Consider the following 19,235-nt stretch of genomic DNA (forward strand, 5'->3'; position numbering starts at 1 on the left):
CTTGAGGGTGAGTAAATGATGACAGAATTTTCATTTTTTGGTGAACTATTCCTTTAAAACTACAATATGTAAATTTTTCGCCGCTAGAGGTCGCCTATTTAAAACAAAGGCGTAGCTTGATGACGCCGAGTTTGAGTGCGGATTCTTGGGAGATGTCGTCTTCACCTCACAGTCAGTGGAAAAGAGTCGGCACGGGACTCGGGCAGAAATCTTGTTCATGGATGAGATTATTAACGTGTAGTATGAAGCAGAGCAGGGCGAGTAGTGGAGCTGAACGAGGCCGCTGAAGCGATTACTAATGAGAGACGAACGCAACACACGCCTCGAGAGCAGTGGAGCTCTTACTATGCCGCAGTCGCCGCTTCCGGTCAAGCGTATGAGGTAACACCGCACTGTTTATCATATTAGAGACATTTGACTGTGTTGAAAATGATGTTTTAACGTTACTCTGAACGTTCGCTCGGCGGCTGCTGTGAGACTTGTTGCACACTGCAGTAAGCTAGATCGATATTAGAATATCATAATAAATGCTGGGTGGCTTGTGTTGATAAATGGCTTGCAATTAATTTTAAAACGTATTGTATTATGGAGAAAATGCCATAACCATTTGACAAAATAGTTTTTCTCTAAGGCATGGTAAAAGCATGGTACTCTCAGAAAATCAAGAAAACTAGATTTAAACAATAAAACTAAACATGTTGAGATACAACAATAATTCTTTTTCTGTCTATAAATGTAACCAAACCGTTGTTCCCTTGTCTAATAAAACATATATTAAAGAGTCTTTGGTGTTTCCATGGTTTCTACAAAATAAAACCGGAAACCGAGGGTAATGCAGATATGACGCCATTGACAGGCGACTCCCGGACACACGTCCGTATCCTTGGTTAAAATCGCGATTTTAACACGATTTACAAATAGTTGGAAACATTTAGGGATATTGTAAGTAGTGCTCAACTGAACAAAATATATAACACTGGCCTAGTGGTTTTTGGATATTTTACTGCAAAAATTTTACATATTGTGCCTTTAAGTAGTTTCTTAACCAGATCCTAATTGTCTCTTGATTTTTTTTTTTTTTTTTTTTTTAAGCTAAAGATTTTAAATTAATTCTTTAAAATACATTTTTTTAGTAGTGTTTTTGTTTTATACTGGACATTGACAATATACCCTGCAGTGTTATTTTAGTATTAGTATTTATATAATATAGTATTTATTATTTTGATTAGCTTTCTTTTTTTTCTGTTTTCATTTGAATTTTAATTTTAATTTAAGTTTTAGTAATTCTATTATGTGCTTTTGTCATTTTTGTTAGTTTTTGTTTTATTATACATTTCTATTTGGCTTTAACTTATTTTATTTCAGTTTTAGTTATTTTAGTAATTTTAGTACTTCAACTTAAATATTTATAAGGTTAAGTTGAAGTTTTTCCATCTTATTTCATCTTTATTTAATTAATCATTAAAGTTTTAAGAGCCAATTAAAAGTATTTTTAGTAGCTTTAGGTAACAATAACAACACTAAATCTACAACATAAATTGGACAACTCTTTCAGCTTTTTTCTCTGCTTTTTATTCTCTACATTCTAGCTAGCTACCTATGTAAAATTATATCTTTATTATTACTATGTATAAAAAAGAAAAAAAAACACAAAAGCCTAGTTTTGAGGCTAAGCTATTTCCATGGGTCCATCACTTATCATATCAACTCCTAAAATTTTCAAGAATCCATATTTAGCTCCCCATGCTAAAGAATGTCTACTCAATGTTACCTTCAGGCTCAGGGCTCTCTTCATCTTGTTCATCTTAATCACCACTTCATACATGCCCCCAACCCCCACCCCCATCTCCATCCTCTCTTTGTCCTCAGACAGCCCCAGGAATATTGCTTCAACTGCCTCGTATAAACCAAATAATCTCAAAGGAAAGGTGAATATTTATGTGACAGAGCTCATTATCATTGTTGATGTCAGTATAAGTCCTCTTTCTGTTTGCAGGCTGAAGAAAGGAGAGCGCAGGAGGAGGAGAGAAGGATGCGGAGAGCTGCAGACCACCCATCTGAGCGCCTATCTTGTCTGCCGGAGAAAGGATTGTAATTTTCAGCCCGAAGTGAGTCGTCATTCCAATTTTGCGCAATTGCTGCATCTGGCTTTTATTATCTAAAGGGTCATTTCAGGAAATAAGCATGCTTTGTGTATAACGTAGACAATAACATCTTGCTGGCTTGGTCCTCTATGTCTATAAACATTAGCATGTGTGGAACTAGCTGGGCTGCAGAAACATCTGGCAGCTCTTTTGTTTAACACAATAGATAAATATTGCATTGGTGAGTCTAAATGATCAGGTTATTGTTAGTCAAGATTCTGTTTACAGTGTGTTTACTTTAAATGATAGTAACATGGAAAGAATTCACATCCTTGGTTCGAAAAAACCATAAATAATATATATGGTATGAATTTATGGTATGATTAGAAGTAACATTACTATACACAAAGGTAAAAAAACATTTTCACAGTAAAGATAAACATTGTAGTAACTGGTTTCTAAAAAGCCCTTCCTGCTTTAAAAGGAATAGTTCACTTTATAGGCACAAATGATCGCATCACAAGTGCTTCCACCAGAACGCAATTCCATATTCTTCAAAAAGCTTACGCTGTATGTCCTACGCCTTCCTTATTCAACTTACGGAACGAACGCGGCTCTAGTTCCGTTTTTTCCGTAAGTTGAATAGGGAAGGCGTAGGACATTTAGCGTAAGCTTTTTGAAGAATACGGAATCACATTCTGGTGGAAGCACTTGTGATGCAATCATTTGTGCCTATAAAGCATATACATTTTGATTTTTTTTTTTTTTTTTTTTTTTTAGAAAATGACAGATCGTTTCGCTAGATAAGACCCTTATTCCTCGTCTGGTATCGTTTAAAGCCCTTTGAAGCTGCACTAAAACTGTGATTTTGACCTCCAACCGTTTGGAGACCATTGAAGTCCACTATAAGGAGAATAATCCTGGAATGTTTTCATTAAAAACCTTAATTTCTTTTCGACTGAAGAAAGAAGGACATGGACATCTTGGATGACTTGGGAGTGAGTAAATTATCAGGAAATTTTTATTTGAAAGTGAACTATTCCTTTAACACTTAGAGGTATAACATTTATCCAGAAAGGCCTAATGTAAAATGGAAATCTTCACTAATCACAAACTCACCTTTTTTATGCAGATGAGGTGAGGTTGTTGTTATTAATTTTTTGTTGTTGTTATTAACCTATTTGTTATGCTGTTTTTGAAAGTTTCATATTTAAGTGTATTGAAATGGGCTTTCTCTTATTTAATTTAATTTGCTGAAAACAATTGCTTTGAAAATGACATGAATCAACATGTAATCTGGAGGTATCTGCGGTCTCCAAGGAGTAAATCACCAAACCTCAAAGGTCTATGCTATAAAAGAGATTCCCTTCAGTAATCTCAGACACAAAGGCAGCAGGCAAGAGGCGTTACCGATGAGCTCAGAGCAATGTTGTCAACCAGGGCAACATCGCATGAGGTCATAACCATGGCTGTGAAATGAATTTTTAATAGACCTTGTTATTAACATTTCAGTGTGTGCAGAGCCTGTGCATCTCTGTCAGCCTGTCACAGCTCGAGTGCTCAAAATGATAAAAGTTATTCAGGTTATTAACACACACACACACACATTAGGTTTCGGTATTTTTGTGGGGACTCTCCATAGACATAATGGTTTTTGTACTGTACAAACTATTTTCTATCCCCTAACTATAACCATACCCCCTAAACCTTTCCATCACAGAAAACGTTTTGCATTTTTACATTTTTAAATAAGCATCATTTATTGATCATTAACCCATTTCCAGGGGTGCACATAACTGGTGCGCATGCGTGGTAAAAAATAAATGATGCGTACCAGAAAACGTGGAAGCGCTTTTGAGTACCAACATTTTTGGAAACATGGACACGTTTACTTACAGGAGTAGGATTTTTCTCCATCTCTGGTAAGATAGCAATCATGATAAGTGTGAATTATTAGGGGTGCAGCGGATCGCAGTTGATCCGTGATCCATACTGATCAGGCCCGCGGTTCGGCATGCATGTGATTCACGGATTAACTGCTAAGTTTAACCATCATAATGTGAAAGTTTATCATTTGGACATGTTTTGTCTTGCCAATTTACACATTCAAAAGATTTTAAATGCAGAAGAAGAGTCGAAAATTGTGATTTGCACGCAGAGAGAAAGAGAGAGAGAGAGAGAGAGAGGCTTTCAGACAGCGCTCGAACACCAAATTAATTCTTCTTTCATGTTTACTTGCGCTTGAACGGACACATACACGCACAATTTTGTCAAAATACCCGTCTCGGCAAGTATTTTCTCGGTTATGTCATAAGTGAACGGTTGAGAAAGAAACCGGATGTGTGTCAGTTTATTCGGTCCGCGCATTCGGTCTTAAAGTGACAGCAGCCTAATATTCCTGCTGTCGTCTGTGTCATTAGTGTTAATAAAATAAAAACAAAACATCATCATCATCTACCATGTTCGAGAGCAAAGAAGATAGTGAGGAGAGCAGTCAGAAGGAAAGTGATGACGACAACTTGTAGGATATACTTAAGTGTTACGATGACTTTACCAATCGGTGATTGGCTCTTATTTAGAAGGCGGGACTCGTTCCGCCATATTGCGCGTTGCACTTTCTCTCATTCAAAACAATACGAGTGACGCGTCTTGTGTTATTCTATAGTCTTTGGTACTAAGCAGCATCTCCAGGTGCTCCCTTAAGAACCAGACCAAAAAAAGTTATGTGCACCCCTGCCCATTTCCCTCGTGGGGACCGCTGGCTGGTCCCCACAATGTAGGTGATCTCAGGTTTTACTATCCTTGTGGGGAAAACACCTAATGTTGTAATCTACATTTATATCCTTGCAATGGAATATAAAATAATTGTGCAGTTGCATGAGGTATTGGTTATCGGTATTAGAGATTGTATCTGAGATTGTAGAGTTTGTATTAATTTAATAACACAGTTAAATGTAGGGTTTTTTTCAGCAAATCTGAAGATAGATATCCATTTTTACTGTACATTCAAATGCAACATGTAGAATGACTGATTTTTAGCATAGTAGTCAACATCATCTGACTGCACAGTCTTTTACCCAGAGTTCTTGTAAATAGCAGTCTACATTAGTTTAAAGTTCATTGTTATGAGATGCAGATTATCTCAGATGCCATCAGATGGCACAGCTAAACGTGTTATGTTTCTTTCCCCAGGCTGGATAATGATCTGAGAGATGTGCTTGGACTCATGACACCGCCGAGAATTTAGCAACAAAAGCGACAATGATCAGAGTCACACCCAGGATTCACAGGGTGGGAGAATACAGCTTCACTGATCTTTGACTAGGGCAAAATGCGGACTTTATTATCTTCTGATATTCTATACTTATATGATAAAGTAATGTGAGTTTAAAGCAAAGTAAGTAAGGTGTGGTACTGCATTTTTTAGATTAAACACTTATCTCCGATATCATATTCCAGTTGTCATATTTCTAACCAAGACTAAGAATCTATCAGAAATATTAATGACAATGTTTTAATATTTTGCACTACACTTACTATTGAACTTACTATTGCGGTCCTCAGTCCAGCTCTGATCTATTTGTGGTCTGCAATACACACGCTACAACGATTTGACTCATAGTCCTTCTGTCTTTTCTTGTCTCAATGCATCCTTTTCAGTCTTTTTCTTGTACTCCACCTTGTAATTGTCACTACCTCCAGGCGAGGGTTTGAACAAAGCATTCCTTGGAAAGATATATAGACTTGGCTGCTTTCTCACGCTCTCTTTTTTTTTTTTTTTTTTTTCCATATAACTCTTTTCACTCAGACACACTTATTATTTGCCATCATATGTTGACTCCAACTGCGTCCAGTGTTTCTTAAATGACAGCCAGTGCTTGAATGAGTAAAGGCCTCTTCACTGCAGACATGTGCTTCAGTGTATACCTGATAAAAGGTTGTCATTTAGGGAGAAAGTTTTTTGTTTAAGCAAATTGCATCTGACGACATTCTCGACATATAGCAATGGGTTGTGCCATTTGCACACAGTTGATTGATATGTGGAGTGTTTCTAGCTCACAAAGAGGCCAGACGTCAATGGACATGTCCCATTTGCCAGAGAATTCTCAGCAGGACTACCACAGACTCTCAGGCCTCCACTATACTTCCTCTTTCTCTGATGCGGAGGACTGCTGCGATGACATCACAAGCACAACCTCTTCCTCGTCCTCGGACTATCTCGGAATAGACTGTTGACACTTGTGGTTTTAGAGTTTTGCAGGTTACTGATACCTTGTGCCAAATATTGCCATTCCCTTTGGCTCCAAATTCAGTCACTCACCCAATGACAATGAAATATGCTTAGTCTGCCCAAATTAAACCTTGTGTCTTGACTATGTGGAAAGGGGTTGTGCTCTCATCATGTCCACAATTTCGTTCCAATTTGAGCAACAAAGCCATCACTGTCAGGGAAAATCGATGTGTCTATAATAGAATCACATTTTCTTTTATCATTATGGATGGAAATCCAGTTTGGAAATATGAATGTACATTCTAAAAATAAAGCATTCAATTATGTAAAGATTTTAATGCTGTTGGTTTCTTCTGGGAGGAACAAAAACCTTCACAATGAACTTTGAAATGATGGTGTTTTAAGGTGCTGTCAAATTTACTATTGTTTCACAAGTGCAATGCAGTCATTTTAAAAGGAATCCATATGATACGGGATTTCACTGATAGATTTCGCAATGGGTTCCCAGGGAGTATGAATGCTCACCTTCTCTTCTAAGATGCTTTAGCCTGTAGTTCGCACACTCAGGGAATGACGAGGTACTGAAGAGATGTACTCTCATATGTAATGTTTGAGGCTGTGAGTTGAAATCTCCATTTCTAATCTCCATCATAGTAGTGTTGTCACAATACTGGAATTTCTAATGTCTAGTTGGTTATGCAAATTTTCTGCGTTGAACAACAGAAAGCTGATTGGTGCTTCATACACACTATGGACAACAGACATTCAAACTTTTTTGCCTGCAAAATTTCAGTAATTTTTCCTATTCATTTCTTTATTATCCAAGAAAACATTTTAAAGCTCTGTTTAAAGTGTATTGCTTAAACCAATACGAAGTCGAGTCTAATAAACTCAAGTCACATGGGTTTAATACTGATTAATTCCCATTAAGACTTCTGTGTTGCTACAGTTAAATGATTTAAGATCTGATTTAATGAATTTCAAGAAAACGGATTAATCGGTTTGTAATTTTATTGTTGTAATAAAGAACACTGCTTGCAGCTGTGGCAATAGAAATAATGTATTGACTAAATGCTGTCTACAGTAAGACTTTCAAAGAACAGGGTGGAAAGCTATGTATAGCAGCCCGGTTGAAATAAAGAAATTAGCTCTTGAACGAAAGTTGTTCCCTTTTTCCATTTGTTATCCTTGTTCAACTCCACAATACAACTTAGTCGAGAGCTAAATCAAACAAACAAAACAATATTGGTATTCGCAAGGAATTCAAATTCTTACAAAATGGTATGAATTTTCAACCAGGTACTAAAACAGCCAAAGACAAAAATATAAAAAGAATGCAAAAATAAAACAACAAACAGCAACTAAATGTCCTAGATTTACTCAAAAATGATCGTGTTTACCTGAATACTTGCCAAGACGGGTATTTGACTGTTTAAGTGCAATAAGCCACAAAAGAGAACTAAATTTTGTACTCCCGAGCTGTATGAGAAGCAGCTTTATGTGTGTGTCACTAGATCAGTGGTGTGCGCGCTTTTGGTGTAAGTGCGAAACCTGCGGCAATGAGTAAAATAATGTGACATACCCGCAACCATGACGAAATTCAGGACCTGTAACACCAACACTATACAACCGGCACAAATGAGACGAGTGAGTGAGAAGAGGCAGGTGTGTATCAAACTGTCAGTTCGCCACTGGAGAGAAGAGAGAGCGAGAACGCGCTGCTGGTATCGGTGTATCGTTACTGTAGAAAATGAGTATTGAAATCATTTCAGATATTTCAGTATTGATACGTATCGAAATATCGATATTTTTGACAACACTATACCATAGAAATTTTAAGTAATCTTGATCTGCTCTGCACCATGGGAACATCCTCTCGATATCACACATCAAGGCCACTGGATGCTGTCTGAACCACAAAAGGATGCCAGTCAGGCTGTTCATCAGGTCAGGGCCTCTAAGTAGATGATCGTTTAAGCTGGTTCCCTTGTATCTGGCAGAGCAGTCAAAGACTCCATGAAATTTCCCTGAAATTTTTGGCTTTTTCAAATGATACACCCTATGATGAGGGATGTACCATTTTTCTCCTCCTTTTCCTTCATCAAGGACTCTTTCTGTGTCACAGTTTCCTATTACCTTTTCAGTGAACTTCACGTAAAGTTCTTTGTACTCCTTGTCCTTCACTAATCTCTGCTTGATGTTGAACTCTCACAACAAGAAGAGGCTTGTTATTTGGAAGAGAGTCTTTGCTTGAAGGGAAGGGACATTTCCAAGTGGTTGTCTTTGTTCATTCTGATGTTTTCTCCTAGTTTGTTCAAAAACACGTCCCCTTGAGACACTACCCTTGTGTATTTATTAGTATCTCTGAAAACTGACTCCAGCACTTTGATGACATTTGCAGGCATTACAGAAGAAATCTCCTTGATAGCTACTCTAACACATGCTAACATCACTTTGTGACTCATGGTGCGGCAAGGAAGAGCCCACAATGCTCCATCCGAGACCCGTGTGAACAGCGTATGGCTTGTTGTCTGCTCCAAGTATCACTTCTCTAGGTGCCAAAGCTCTGGAACAATTATATCCTATTCATAGACCAACCTCACAATCTTGAAGTGGGGAAATTTTGTAGAGTAGAGAGATTTTTGCAAGTTTGTCTCGAAATGCTCTTTATATAATGAACGGCTCACCATAGCGATCCTGAAGTCTTTTTCAAGCATCCTTGTATGCTTCCTCATCGTTTCTGTAAAAGATGCCTTCTAGAGTTTTTCTTATACTATCTTTGATGGCTTGTGCAAGGTCAGCATTAGGAGGTGGTGATGACGCTTTGCCATTGAGTGTTGAACTAATTGAGAATGAATACACAGGTTCTTGTGTAGGAATGCTTGGTTGCTGCAGCCCATCATTCTGGTTGGTCATACATATCTACTCTTGCTCTAGCTGCTCTTACCTCCCTTATCACCAATCTTTCCAACCCACTCATTTGAGCATCAAGTTCTCTCCTTTACCTCTCTTCTAGAAGTTGTATTCTTTCCATTTGTTCCTTTTCCTCCACTATCGGTGCATATTCTGCTTCCTTTGCTGCAAGCTCTGCTGCTTGCCTCTATTTTTATAGCTATCATCATGGAGTTCAGTGAGGGTTGACTTATGGGTGTACTCGACTTGGAGCTGATACGTGGGACCGCAGATCAAGCAATTCGGGAAGATGCCTCTTTACTCTTTCACCATCAAAGTCTCTATCAACTAGTGTTGTAGTACTTGAGACCGGTCAAGACCATTCTTGATATTTATACTATAACAACTGATATTAGCAATTAAGCAGTATCACAAGAAAGAGGGTTGTTTTCACAAATATGAGCACAATTGCAAATGTGATATTGATTTTTTACAAATGTTCAATAAACAAAATTTTATTTTTAAAATGAATTAATCTCAGCATTATTTATGCATTTGTAATTGTACCAATTCAGATGCAACTTCTGTTCCACCTCTGCAGTGTAAAGATGAACTTTGTTGTTGGTGATTTCAATTGATTGGTAACAGCTCTATAGTGTCTTATTATTCTAATTGTAATTATTCATTAAAAATAAGACATTTCTGCAGTAAATGTAGATCTTTTAGATGAATTTGAGGAGTGCTAGTCTGGTCTTGGTCTTGACTCGGTCTCGACTTGCCTTGGTCTTGTCTTGGTCTCGACAGTCGACACACACTGGTCTTGGTCTCGGTTTAGGTGGTCTTGACTACAACACTACCATCAACACCTGAGACCTGAATGGTAGTAAGCTCTTAATGTAGGTTGAATAAAGAAATTGGCTCATGCGCTGATTTTTATGTGTCCCTTTTTCCATTTATTATCCTTGTTTAACTCCACAATACCTTATTCGACTCCACAACACCATAAGGAATACACATTCATACAAAATGAAAATAATCTGCTATTTAACAACAAAATCAGGACTAACATCGAATGTAAATGACATAATGTTACTCGTAAATCAAGCAAATACATATAAAACATGCATAAATACAAGATACACCACATATAAATGCATACACTAACCTTGTGTCCTTTTCAACAAGGTATATAACAGCCAAAGACCAAAATACGAAAGTAATGCAAAACTAAAACAAGCAGCAACTGACCTAAATTTAATGTAAAGTGCCTTTACTCTTTTAACTCTGTCTCCGTCTGAGCGATCTCTCTCCTTTTTCTACTCTTTGCTCTCCCGTCTCTTTCCTGAGAACCGAGTTTCAGAATAAAAGTCTCTATAATAACAGAGGGCAAAATAACATTTCAAAATAAAAGAAACATAACTAATATTAAGAGAAAACATAATCACGATACATAAAGTTAGAATCATTTATATATAATTTATACATAATATGCAAAGTCTAGAGATGCATTTTTAAAAGTTAATTTTTTTACTTCATTCCCACAGAATGCATTTTTGCATAGGGCCTGCCGTGCTACTTTTCTATTATTTTTTATATAAACATGCACTAGACTAACCTTTTGAGTGTTGCACTTGCGTCTTTTGCAGTGTTTTTAAATGTTTAATGAACCGTTCACAATAACGCATTTTTTTTTTTATTCTACTGCTCTGATTTTTTCATTGTTTTTCTGTAACATGCGCTAGACGGTAGATCTTTTGACCGTTGCACATTGATGAAGACTGTGGTGTACACCGTAAGTTTTTAAATGATTCGATTAAATGTGAAATATTGATAAATAATCCTCATAACAGCTGTTGAGACAGCATTCCGTCACGACTTAGAAAGCATGAGATCCCACCTACCCTTCATAGCGCTTCCCAAAGCCACGCCTCCTTCAAAACACATGATGAATGCACAAAGCAGAGTCTGCAAAGAGTCACGAGATAAGAGACGGTGTTAAAGAACGTCATGTCTCAAAGCACATAACATTACAATAATAATGAACATAACTTACAGAGCTCTTACTTGTACCATCTGATTGCGGCAGATTAATTTCGGCGTTGTGTTGAAATAGAAACGAATAAATCCGAGTTGAGGATGCAGAACAGCACGGGTTGCCATTTTATAATTACGGTATATGACATGGCGTGAATACAGCTTAAGCTCATTGTTTTGGTTCAGGAGCAACTGAAAAGGCGGCTGCTGTTTTTGTTTTTGGAGCTCTGTGACTGTCTGTCTACACACTGCATAGCCATGTTCTTGCGAGCAGGGTGCGCGGAGGTATGGAAATATGTATATTGACAGGCAGGTAAGACATCGGTCAGAATGTAATGATTGGATGAACATTTTTTGGTCCTGAGACTTCCACAAATGATATATGTACATGTTTTAATATTTAGACCACTTTTATTGATTGTTATCAGGATGTGAAGAGAGTTTCAATCTGTATAACAAAAAGTGTTTATACATTGTTTTCCTATACTCTACCTCAGTTCTTCAACTTAAAAAAAGTAAGTGTCCAGAGACCTTGAGTTTTTTTTTATTCCATCGTGTCTGCGTGTCTGTCTCAACTCAATGGCATCATTATTCAAAATCTGTGCCTGCAGGGGAAGGCAATCGAAGATGACTCTTAATTTGGTTGAGAAACACAGTTTGACTTAATGCAGCTGTACTGAGACTGTAATGGGAAGTTGGTTCTGTTCAGTTTTCAACACTTAAGAAATAAGTTCTTTTTCTTTTCTTCATTTTTTCTTTTTTCTACTTTACTGTTTTAGGCTATATTTTTACATGTCATAGCCTATGTAGTGACATCCAAAGCCATAGTGCTTGGGAAAAAAACACTGAAGTAGCAGATTGGTATTTCATGGTATTTTAATATTTGAAAACAGATTGCAAACAAAAACAACAACTCGATAACATGCTTCAGCTGTCCTCCGAGAAAAATGTACATTACTTGTATACCCAACTATACAAAATGAATAAACATTTGTGGTTTATTATGATTTCTTCTATCAGTCTGTTTTTCCACAATCATTAATATCCTATTAAAAATACTAATGTCAAGCTATTTTCCAGCATAATCAGTGGGAATCTGGGACCCCAAATATAAAAACAGTAAACACAAGGGTTACATTTTTTCTCGGTTTAAATTTGTATTCCAATTGAAATGTGGTGGAGGTTATTTTGTTAAAATAAATGAAAGTAAGATTTCTTCAGTTCCTTATGTCTCACCCTATCCTCATATGGGACATGTGTGTCATCACATGGGCAGGAAGTCTGCACGTCAGTGAAAGTTTCTTGCCAAGTAGTGATTGGGGAAAAGGCTGGACCAAAACGGTCTGGGGTTCGCATATAAAACCTTCTCCAAATACGTCTCCATCATATTCATATCATATATACACAGACTCGGTCTGCTGAAGTCAAGATGCTCGGTAGCGATGTACTGTTGTGCTTCATCTTCTACAGCACGCTCTTAATCTTAAAGATGTACATTATTGCCATCATTACGGGACAAGTGAGACTTCGGAAAAAGGTAAGTTGTGGAACTTATTCAAAATACTTTTCATTACTGCAAACACACCGCTAGCGCCGCGACAGAATCACTGCAACAGTCGCGTTCTTTGTAATGCAAACAATTCTTTGTTGTGTCGAGCGAGAAAAAGGTTTCTATTTCGAATAGAAATAGTCTGCATATTGCAACTGTCTAGATTAACTTCTGAAATAAATGAAGGTAGTTGGTCAGAGATATGTTTTCATGGAATGGCTTGACATCCTAGACAGATGTAAAACCTATTCGTTTTTGACAGGCGTTTGCTAATCCCGAGGACGCCGAGAGACACGGAGGTGTGCAGTTCTGCCGCATCGATCCATATGTGGAACGCTGTAGGAGGTAGGAGCACAATTCTACTACACACTTGCCCTAAATTCAGCATCTCTGTGATTTTATGTTTAAGTTCACTAATTAGAGTGTATAGGTTCAGTCCGCATGCCTAATTGGCAACAAACGTATACAATGTTAACAAATGCATTTTTTGCCATGTTACACAAGCTAATGCATGCCACTATTTATGAATTTCTGTAACATTAGATATGGCCTACTAATAAAACAGATGTACATTAAAGAATATATCAAGATTAAATGTAATAATTCATTTTTGAAATTTCTACACTGTATAAATTGTAAAAGTTTGAGTCACCTTATAATTTACATTAATAAGTGACGCTGTCACTGTAAGTTTTACAGTGAATTTCTGGCAACCACAACTGCTTGTTGTTGTTTTTATATATATATATATATATATATATATATATATATAAAACAACAGCTGAGGGAGTGACGGCAAATCTGCCGTAATCAATCTCTTGATATTATTTTTTTCCCTCTTTTGGAAAGTGGAAAGTTTTTTTGCTATTGGAGCAAATGGGAATACAAAAATTATATTTGCTGTCATCTCCCATCTCTTGTCTACACAACTGTGACGACTTCCGCTTCTAAAAACTGTAAATAATGGGGCCATTGGAACTATTACGCTTCCGTCTTGTTCCCACTGCATGGGCCCATTTAGTTGGAGAAACTGATGTCTGGCAGATGAGTAAGTTTCTGTAGCACTGTCGAAGTCTTCAGAAAAGGAGTACTGGTGTGCCTGTTTGAAAGTTTACACGTCCTCTATATAGGAAGCATTATGTTTAATTAATAATGGACTGTGTGTAGCTAAGATATCTTTCTTTATTTTGTATAATGATTAGTCAGTCACTATGCCTGTTTGTTCGAATATGTTTCCACAGTAGACTCTTCTCAATACCTGTATATGTGAGAGCATGTGAAAAAGAGAGAATGTATTTTGAGACTACTTACTCTAAAGCAATCATAGACTTGGCGGCCTGTTAGGACACATTCATTATACTTTAACCTGCAGGGTTCTTAGTGTTTGGCGGTCTCTAATTTATCATCAGGAAACTCGCCTGTTCTGCCCATTACAGCCCACTCCACCTACGTCTGCACAATCATAAAATTATAAAGCTGTTATTTCAGGAAACTGCTCTGAAACCACTCAAACATATTGGCACTGGAAAGTCTTTTTTTCTGTAAGTGTATCTTTAAGGTATTCATAGATGATTCATAGGTGATTTTGAGGACCTGTGAGTGGCAGCTTGTGGTTGCCAGATTGGTAAAATGTGATACGGTTGTCAGCAAGTCCTGGCAAGACGTTATTTGATTGAAATTAATTGGAATGCATTCACTAAGGTGTTTCTTTACAACTCAATGGCAAACAATAACTGCAAGTCAACAGAAAGGAAGAAGGTGTTAAATAGATCTAAAAGTTTGAAAGTTCCTGTTTGGATCAACAACAAGTCAGCAAAAATGGTTTCAATGAAAAACAGGCACATTCTTGATCTTCTGAGAAACCTACAGAAGAAATACAAGTAAAAACACAAGACATTTCAAAGACTTAAAATTATTATTATTAATAATAAATCACCATCATTATTATTATATTTTATCTTATTTAAAATAATGATTATTAATATTATTAAGCAGTTTGGAAGATTAATATAGAATTGAAAAGATGCGTGGACACAGGTTTGTGTATTTCAGATATTTTATAATCTCTTCAAACCTGGTGCGCACTATCAGATTTTATAGCAGGATCTAAAGCTAGAACATTTTCCAAAGAATTATGTGGAAAATAGTGAATAACATACAAGTAAAAGTTATTTCCTCTTTTAAAATTAAATACCAGCAGAGAATAGCTTATAATGGAAAGTCCTTGTTGGGGCAAAGAGATGAGGAAGAAGCTGTGTAATGCAGGATTTCACGACGATGACCAAGCACTGCTACGTAACTGCTGTGCTGGGAAAATAATAGGAAATGTGACCATAATGTGTTCATGGTGGTATGAATGTCAACACATAATTAATTCCTTTAAAGCGGTTACAGGAAGTACTACAACTTCTTATTGCTATGATCCATTCATAGGACAGCCGCTGCCATGACGCACTGCGTGAATGATTCAGAGTGAAAGTAAATTTATATTGCAAGATTATGTGATGTTGGCAAAGCTTACTGTTCAGGCATGCTGCCATCAGACAGAGCCAGACAGTTTACAGCTGAAGTCCTGATTAAAACCAGATGTTGAGTGTACATTCCTCAGCTCTCGTGCCCTGAGAAAAGCAGCTTTCCATATGTATTTCCGCAGTCTGGAACATTAAAAATGCCTCAAAAGGCTATTCATTCAAATACAGTGTTTAGAGAATAACATTACTTAGAAGTAGTTGAAAGAGAGACTTAAATGTCAATGTGGGAATGCATGAAGGATGTAGTTAAAACTTGAAAAGAACTTACTCATGGTGAGCTATGATTAAACAAGCATGGTCATGCTATGCTGTACTACATAATTTACTGTGTAAATGGCAACAAAAATGTTTGTTTGCTATTACCAAAGTCATGTCTTATTCATGTTTTCAACAGCTTCTAGCAATTCTCCTTATACTTCCTCTACACTAACACTGCTTACATTACAATTCTCAAAAGTTTTCCTACATTAATTTTACACTGTTTGTGTGTGTGTGTTTTTTTTTTCCAGAGCACAACTCAATGATATGGAGAACATTTTCCCCTTTTTATTTCTCGGAGCCGTCTACTCCATGACAGGTCCCTCGTATGCAGTAGCACGACTTCATTTTCTGGTCTTCTTCCTGGGTCGAGTTGTTCACAGCATAGCATACCTGTTGGCACTTAAAGCACCGACGCGTTCATTTGCCTATGTCATCGCTCAGGTGCCTTGTGTTTCCATGGCAATACAGATACTCATGGAAGTAGCCTCATTTGCATAACCCTGTCAAATATTGAGTCTTGTGATTGGTCATGACTTCAGGTTACAACTATGCGGAATGGTGCTTTGATGGACTTACGGCCTCTCAAAGTTTCACTTTAGAATCAGACTTGATTGATGACTGACAATTAATAGCTCTGCTCTTAAATCACAACACTCATTGCTGTCATTTTAGTACTGGACACTAGGGTTTGTATTGATGCAATGTGTATTGTTGTATTACCATTCAAATGAAGGTTATTTAATGTTATTTTCTGTTTTCCCCCATGATCATGTTTGCATATACTCATCATATTTATATATTTGAAACAACAGGCCTTAAGGCCCGTTCACACCAAGGACAATAACAATAAAGATACAGTTCTAAAAATCAATCTAAATATAAAAGAATAGCAGAGTCCACACCACAACTACAGTATAATGATAACGGCGTATTGTTGGAATCACTTTCAGAGTGAATTTTTCCAGCTGATGAATGATAAAAACATTCAAAAGTCAATCAGAATCCATCCTGCTTTAAAGAGCATGAGCATTTAAAGCGGCAGATGAAAACTGCAGCACGATCTCATCCGCTGGTGTGGACGTTAATATAGTTATTATAGTTATGTTCTTGGTGTGAATAGGCCTTTAATGTCCTTGAATGGACCTCCAGTCTATAGTGCAGCCATTATTTACAAGACTTTAAGTGACCACCATCTTTTTACTTTCATACTGCAAAGTTTTCGCAAGCAATAACTGCTGAGGTCAGTTCAGAGTCCGCGTGACTGTTCCACAATAACTTGTAAAAATTCCTCTGTTATTGAACCATAAGCCCTACAGAGCCCAGGCTTTTCAAATTTATTGTAGCGTTAAACAAACGCTGTTGCACAACCACTGCCCTTTCCTCTTTGCCCGCTGGGCTTTGGGTTTACTGCATTTTGAACACAGCCGGGTGCTTTGCCTGTCCTCAAGAGTGCTGCATACAGCATGCAAAGCTAGTGTTTTAGGTGAACAAGCTTTTATTTTAGGTTAAGGTTTTGGTAACACAGTGCTTTTATTATATATGTATATATATATATATATTATTTTTTTAAGGTGTAACTTATTTTATTTTTTTTCTAATATTGTATCATTTGTGTAGTGATGTTTATAAAGAGATGATGAGAAAAACAGTTTTTATAATAAAGAAATAATGAAAGGTTTTGTGTGTGCATGGGTAAGTGTGATACTTTGTTGACTCAGATCAAGAAATGGGGGACAGTGGACGGCCTACATGCTAAAAACAAGAGCTACGAGAGAAAGAGGGACAAAGAGAGAGAAAAATCAAAGGAGGTTGACATGAATTGCTGCCAAATAGGCAATTATATCATAGCAGACCTCATTGTTACTACTCAGTACAAAAAGGGAAGGAAAAAGGCTGACAGGAAAAGATATATGGGTTCAAAAAACTTTGTGAGACAGTAATGTTATTGCTTAACATTAAAAATAAACCAAATCTCCAGCACTATTACAGATATCACTAATAACACAATATTAATTGGTTTGATGAAAACACCACAGCTGGCAATGGCGGAAGTGAATCATGATAAATATGTGAAAGGGCAAGCAGAAGTGATCTTGCGAGCATGGAAAGAAGCATGTGTATTTGAGTTTGCATGAGAACCTGTGTAGTCATGTATAGTCATCTGAAACATGCCCTGGCTTGTCACATGTCTGTATACATACTTGCGTGCTCAGAGCTTAAAGGATTAGTTCACTTTAAAATGAAAATTACCCCAAGCTTTACTCACCCTCAAGCCATCATACTGTATATGACTTTCTTCTTTCAGATGAACACAATCGAAGTTATAGTAATAAATATCCTGACACATTCAGACTTTATAATGGCAGTGAACGGAACCAACGAGCATGAAGCTCAAGAAAGTGCATGCATCCACCCACATCCATCCATCATAAACGTCCTTCACACGGCTCCGGAGGGTTAATAAAGGCCTTCTGAAGCGAAGCGATGCATTTGTGTAAGAAAAATATCCATATTTAACAAGTTTAACAAGTAAAATATCTAGCTTCCGCCAGACCGTCTTCCGTATTCAACTTACGAAAAAAGTGGAACTGACGTTGAATACGGAAGGCATAGGACGTAGCGTAAGCGTTTTGAACTGCGAGAGGTGTTACACTTTCTTCGTAAGTTGAATATGGAAAGTGGTGTGGCGGAAGCTTCAGAAGGCCTTTATTAGCCCCCCGGAGCCGTGTGGGGTACATTTATAATGGATGGATGCACTTTCTTCAGCTCATACTCGTTGGTCCCGTTCACTGCCATTATAAAGCTTAAATCAGGAAATTTATTAATATACAGTGCTCAGCATAAATGAGTACACCCCCTTTGAAAAGTAACATTTTAAACAATATCTCAATGAACACAAAAACAATATCCAAAATGTTGACAAGTTTAATATAACATCTGTTTAACTTATAACATGAAAGTAAGGTTAATAATATAACTTAGATTACACATTTTTCAGTTTTACTCAAATTAGGGTGATGCAAAAATGAGTACACCCCACAACAAAAACTACTACATCTAGTACTTTGTTTGGCCCCCATGATTTTTAATGACAGCACCAAGTCTTCTAGGCATGGAATGAACAAGTTGGTGACATTTTGCAACATCTATCTTTTTCCATTCTTCAAGAATGACCTCTTTTAAAGACTGGATGCTGGATGGAGAGTGATGCTCAGCTTGTCTCTTTAGAATTCCCCATAGGTGTTCGATTGGGTTCAGATCAGGAGCCACTAAATCACCTTTACTCTGTTCTTCTTCAGAAATCCAACAGTGGCCTTAGATGTGTTTAGGATCATTGTCATGTTGGAAAAGTGCACGACGACCAAGGGAACGGAGTGATGGTAGTATCTTCTCTTTCAGTATAGAGCAGTACATCTGTGAATTCATGATGCCACCAATGAAATGCAGCTCCCCGACACCAGCAGCACTCATGCAGCCCCACATAAGGACACTGCCACCACCATGTTTCACTGTAGGCACCATGCATTTTTCTTTGTTTTCCTCACCTTTGCAACACCATACAGTTTTAAAGCCATCAGTTCCAAAAACATTTATCTTGGTCTCATCACTCCAGAGTATAGAGTCCCAGTAGTCTTCATCTTTGTCAGCATGGG

General features: G+C 37.2%; 1 protein-coding gene and 1 long non-coding RNA gene across 3 annotated transcripts; both read left to right on the top strand.

The window, feature by feature from the left end:
- The first annotated feature begins 388 nt into the window (after positions 1–388).
- On the top strand, positions 389–6,653 carry LOC127513472 (uncharacterized). Of its 2 annotated transcripts, XR_007930411.1 has the most exons (3): positions 439–1,928; positions 1,997–2,108; positions 5,277–6,653. It is a non-coding gene; the product is annotated as an uncharacterized LOC127513472 (long non-coding RNA). The 2 variants fall into 2 exon arrangements; XR_007930410.1 differs by having other exon boundaries at positions 389–2,108.
- A 5,884-nt stretch (positions 6,654–12,537) lies between these two features.
- On the top strand, positions 12,538–17,259 carry ptges (prostaglandin E synthase). The gene is made up of 3 exons (XM_051895258.1): positions 12,538–12,778; positions 13,053–13,135; positions 15,831–17,259. Exons 1-3 carry the CDS (start codon positions 12,671–12,673, stop codon positions 16,078–16,080), a joined length of 441 nt encoding a protein of 146 aa, XP_051751218.1. The 5' UTR covers positions 12,538–12,670; the 3' UTR covers positions 16,081–17,259.
- Positions 17,260–19,235: the final 1,976 nt, after the last annotated feature.

This window comes from Ctenopharyngodon idella, chromosome 5, assembly GCF_019924925.1.
Source record: "Ctenopharyngodon idella isolate HZGC_01 chromosome 5, HZGC01, whole genome shotgun sequence".
Lineage (NCBI taxonomy): Eukaryota > Metazoa > Chordata > Actinopteri > Cypriniformes > Xenocyprididae > Ctenopharyngodon > Ctenopharyngodon idella.

Excerpts from the sequence above, each read along its gene's own strand:
- ptges (XM_051895258.1), top strand. The coding sequence starts at position 12,671 with ATGCTCGGTAGCGATGTACTGTTGTGCTTCATCTTCTACAGCACGCTC. Across the intron at positions 12,779-13,052 it reads AAGTGAGACTTCGGAAAAAG|GCGTTTGCTAATCCCGAGGA; the intron begins GTAAGTTGTGGA and ends CGTTTTTGACAG. Across the intron at positions 13,136-15,830 it reads TATGTGGAACGCTGTAGGAG|AGCACAACTCAATGATATGG; the intron begins GTAGGAGCACAA and ends TTTTTTTTCCAG.